General features: G+C 46.4%; 1 protein-coding gene across 1 annotated transcript; it reads right to left on the minus strand.

Annotated features, from left to right (window-relative positions):
- Positions 1–896: 896 nt before the first annotated feature.
- On the minus strand, positions 897–5,057 carry SLC35D3 (solute carrier family 35 member D3). Its single transcript, XM_031552478.1, has one exon. It carries the CDS (start codon positions 4,304–4,306, stop codon positions 3,503–3,505), a length of 804 nt encoding a protein of 267 aa, XP_031408338.1. The 5' UTR covers positions 4,307–5,057; the 3' UTR covers positions 897–3,502.
- Between the last annotated feature and the right edge of the window lie 23 nt (positions 5,058–5,080).

The raw sequence follows: 5,080 nt of genomic DNA on the forward strand, positions 1-5,080 counted from the left end.
GAAGCATATTTTTCAATATTGGCTGGTTGCTGATCATTTTCCTTCTAGCAGTGATGGTAAACTCAGGATCAGTTTGTCAGTAATGGAGATTTTTGAATTATTAATAGAAATTTTAACTGTCACTGCTTTCAAATACCCTGGCCTCTCATTTATTAAAAAAAAAAAAAAAAAGTGTTTTAGATAAGATAGCTATCTGGCTTTCCTTCTTCTGTTGCATGTCTGTTTGTCATGTGTGCATACGTGCAGCTATAGTGGTGCCAGAGCAGGTGTTACTCGGGGATGTATCCACACTGAAATTAATGTTTATTCTCAAAGCAGTTACTGTGCATCAGCTTGATTCCATTGTCCTGAACCAAGGACAGCTCCTTTCTCCAACCTGTCATGAAGGCACTTCTATGTGGACCTCTCAGGTGAATCCTGTAACGGTCACCAACCACATCATGGGGCACAGCTCAAGACTCAGAGGGGACAATCATAAATTTGCATTTACATAAAAAGTAATTGTTCAGTCAGCTCATAGGCTGGTAGGTGACATAACTAGTAAAACAAATACTATTAATAATGAGTGTCATCTTGTTTAATTGCTCTGACTTTTGTTCTGAAGTCAGAGCAATTGCACTACTGACACTAAGCCATTTTAAATATGTGGTCAAAGAAACCACTGCTGAGGACAACAGATACGTAAAACTATAGTGACAGCTCAGACACTTCAGAGTTTTTGTGCTCCTTTGTCTGTCCTCAGTCCCTTTGTCAATGACAGTATTAATAGTGTACTGTCACATGCTGAGGAAGCTTGGATGGTATAAAGGCACAAGAATAATTATAAATGAAGTAAAAATGAGCACCCCAGAGCAGCAACAATAAGAAAACCAGAACTTTTGGAAAGCAGTGCATTTTATTCCCACATCTCATTCTGTAGTCTTCCACTGATGCTATAAAAATGCCTCTGCATGAGGCAGTATTTTTATTTTTGTGCAGCAGTCTCTTTATTGAAGAAAAAAAAAAAAAGTTAACTGCATTTGCCAAATTCCCATTTTAATTTAGGGAATTTAAATGTATAAATAGCATACAACATTATCACATTTTTCCTATACATGCAAACGTACAACATGGTAACAGCAGCTTTTTTAACAGTTGAAACTGTTCAAATTTCCACAAGTTTCTAATGATACTTCCACAACAGTAAAAGGCAAAACACTGAACTCCTCAAGTAAAAGTCCTGCAGTACAAATCCCAGCGGAGAGCTTTCTATAGCATGTGCCAAGGAAGCACAGTGTGCTACAGTGGAACTGGCAGTCAGATGGCAAAAAGATCCTCATTTCTGTGGTTCTTACTGAGCAGTAAGAGCAGGTCAGAAATGCAGGTTTCTCTTCAGCCATCTGTACAGATTGCTACGTAGATGGTACTGTAAAGAGTTCAGTAACACCACAATTCTACATCACAGGCACAGCCTTATATAAGATATATTTGAAAAATAACCAAAAAACATTGGCTCATAAACAATAAATAGTGCTTTTATTGAAAGATGCCTTATGGAGCTTGAGCAGAAAGTAAACATATTTCAGCACAGTTGGTATTTCTCCACTCTGAAGCAGCAGCTATATGCCATTGTGATGTACACATCTCTATGCCCCATCCCCACAGTGCAGCAGCTACAAGCTGACTGCCTTCATTAAAAGTCCCTTTCCAAATCCATGGGTGATAGCAGGTCATCCAACTTCTGCACACTTGTTTTGAAAAAATACTACTGTGCCCAACAATTTCTATCTGTATTTGGATTGACAAGAATCTACTTTTTCCCTAGAGACTAATTTTGTATGTATGCCCTGCTGGGGAAATTGCTCACTGCTGACTTCAGTGCTGAATTCACCATTAGGTGAAAGCTGTCTGTTTGACTGAAGAAGGCATTAGGGTAGGCACTATTTAACTGGAGATATGGGTATAGCTGGTTTATAGTTCAGTGGCTTAATAAATAATAATAATAATAAATAACAAAAACAACAACTACTACCACCAAAACAATGCCAAAAGCTTGATCCATTTTTTTTTTTCCAGGAAATGATAGCCACTTGTTTCAGTCTGTGGTCCAGATAGCTGGGGCCCTCTTGGGATGATGAGGACTTGGGGTCAGACCTCTTCTCTGTATGGCCCTGAGCATAGGCATGGCCCAAAGACTGCTGCCTCCCAAAAGGCTTCCCCAGGCTAAGAAATACTCAGACACTTGTTTCCTTTGTCTTACCTGCTACAGGTATTTGGTACAAATTATGAGCATATTGCTTAGAAGACCCACTGGAGATCATGCTTCCTGCTTCCCACATGAGCCCTTGAGCACCCGAGGCTGAGCGCCAGCTTTACCTCTTGCAGCACAAGGAAGCACTGAGAACAAAGGGGCACAGCTTCCCCCAAAGACACAGGTGTTCCAGTGCCAAGCGTGCTGTGCAGACCCGGCCCCTGAGTGCGATCTGCCAGAGCTCCCTGCCTTCATCCACAGGACACTGCAGCCACACCATGCCATGGCCCAGCAGTCAGGTCATGACAGCACTGCCCTGCCAAAGAAGCTCTGGGAGCCCTGGTGTGGGCATGGGCAGAGATGATCCCCACAGCTCTGCTGTAGCTTGCACCCAGGTTCAGGCACAGGCTGAGACCCACCCAACTCTACTGTATAAGAGAGAGAGCCCAAGGCACGCTTTCTCCCTGTATTTTTTTTTAATAGCCTTCCCAAGTCGAATCAATACAACCCAATAATTCCAAACTACTGTATTTCGGTCAAGCTAATCTTCCCAATGCTACATATAGTCAAAGCTCACAGGCAAATGTCCTTCTTCTGCTGACTAAAGCTCCTCAAAAGTTCAGATCCAGTTCTGCTCTCCTGCATGTGAAGATTGAAGCATTTCCACTGAAGACACAAACCACATAACATGAAGCTGGACCATGGCCCAGCCTGGATGCAGAATCAGGGAGAATTTCAATTCTTCAGCTAGGTGGGTGATCATACACCGATACAATTCACCTGGCACAGCCTCTAGCTCTGTTGCAATCATAGTGACACAGAAGAGCACACACAAGTACAGTTAATAAGAACTTACAAATTGCAGGAATACACTTGTACAGAGTACATAGAATTGGATGGATAAAGAATTACATCAACAGAGCCTCAAGCTACAAGGCTAGCGTCGGCACTGCTTTCAACCTAGAGGCACTGATACCCCTCACAGTCATCCCCACGGCTTGCCATTACCCAACTCTGTCTGTATCCACAGCAAAGGACTTGGTACCTTAGCTGTGGCAGGTCTGAATGGATGTACTGAAAGCAGTTAAATGCAAGCAGAAAGCATGAGCAAACCCTGACCTTTTGCTTTTTGACAATGAGGTAAAGTTATCCTAAATGACTTGGATTTGTCAGCATTGATGTGGAAATGTATGCTCTGCCTCTCCCTCTGTACATAGAACCCAGCTGTCTGTCTTCAAGCAACATGTTCTGTGGGGTTTTCACACCTGCTTTTCAAGGGCTCGGTAGCTCTTCATTTTCTATCAAATAATCCTTTTTTATATAATTAGCGCCCCTCACCAACCTCCATACTCCGAGATAGGCATCCTTCAGCGAGCTCCTGCTTCCGTCTTGTGTGCTGGCAGCTTTTCCCTGAGCCGATGGCTCCCCAGCAGCTTTCTTGGTGTTGTCCTTCTCGTCCTCTCTACCCTGGCTGTTTCCTTCAGCTGATCCTTCCTCTGCTGCTTCCCTAGCCCCCTTCTCTGGGGAAATCACCTCCATTGCAAACTGTGCTTGGTCCCCCGCCTGCCTTTTCCCCTCCTCTTCTCTACTGTCCTTCTCCAGGTCCTCGTATGTGCTCTGCTGCCTGGTTTCGATGTACTTGGCCACGCAGTAAATGACCGACCCCAAGGTGTTGACCACCACACCAGCTATGAACAACTTGGTGGGCTCCACATCATTGAACGCCACCATGCCCACTGTGATGGTTGCTATGCTTTTCACCACCCCTACAAAGCTGGTGGTCACAGCTGAGTTAATATAGGTGCAGTGAAGGGTGGTAAAGTTCATGGCGCAGCTGATCAGGACACAGGCGATGAAGATGCATACCATAGCAGGGTCCTTCCAGCCTGGGAACGACCAGACATTGATGGAGTCCATGCTGGCAAAGGAGCAGATGATGAGAAAAGGGGTGGCCGAAACAGCAATGGCATACTGAGCTGTCAGGGGTCCGTATTCACTGTCAACGCTGGTCTTCTGAATGAGCACCAGATAAGCGGCATGGATCAGCACAGCCAGCACGCCGGTCACATAGCCCATGGCATCTCCGGTCAGGTCACCAGCACCTGTTGGGTGGATTTTGCAGATGAGATGGAAAGAGAGCACCGTTTTGGAGGGGGAGGATATTTAGAAAAGATATGTCAGTGCATAGCTCTTCAGGTTTGTCATGCTTGTCCCAAAGCTTGATGTGCTTACTCCTGATAGACTTTTCTGCCAAATTTATGAATGTTTTTCACTTCCCTATACACCTCTGGCTCAAATCAACGCACTCACCTTCTCCCTTTGGCAAGAATACTGTGAGATTTTCAGCTGAAACAGCTCAGACACAGTGGCTCTGGGTACCCTCTGCCAGCATCGGTGCTGGGCGGCTCTGTCTGCTGGGGCTGCCTGGCTTTCAACCGCGAATCTTCTTTCCACCCTCTCATCACCCCGGCGAGCCCGTGGGGGTCCCACAGCCACAGCGCCCTGCTCGGGCTTCCCAGCAGATGAAGCTGCCTGCCCCAAACCCAGTGACACCAATCACGACGACAGGGCCCCAGGCGGGTTGCAGCCGATTCCTAAAGTTGCACCTACCCCTGTAAGACTGAGCTTACTCCTCTTGGGCTGCAGCTGGCCCCACGGGGTCGCAATTGCCCCCAGGATATTAAATCTCCCGCCGTAAGGCTGCACGCACCCTTCTGCGGTCGCACCTCCCTCCATAGAGCTGCATCCGGAGCAGCACTCACGCCCGTCCCGTTGTTCCATCCTGCCGTGCCGGGGCGAAGAGTCTCCAGGAGCGGAGGCGGCACTACCGTCGGGGCGCCCCGCGGCGCG

Source organism: Meleagris gallopavo, chromosome 2 (genome assembly GCF_000146605.3).
Source record: "Meleagris gallopavo isolate NT-WF06-2002-E0010 breed Aviagen turkey brand Nicholas breeding stock chromosome 2, Turkey_5.1, whole genome shotgun sequence".
NCBI lineage: Eukaryota > Metazoa > Chordata > Aves > Galliformes > Phasianidae > Meleagris > Meleagris gallopavo.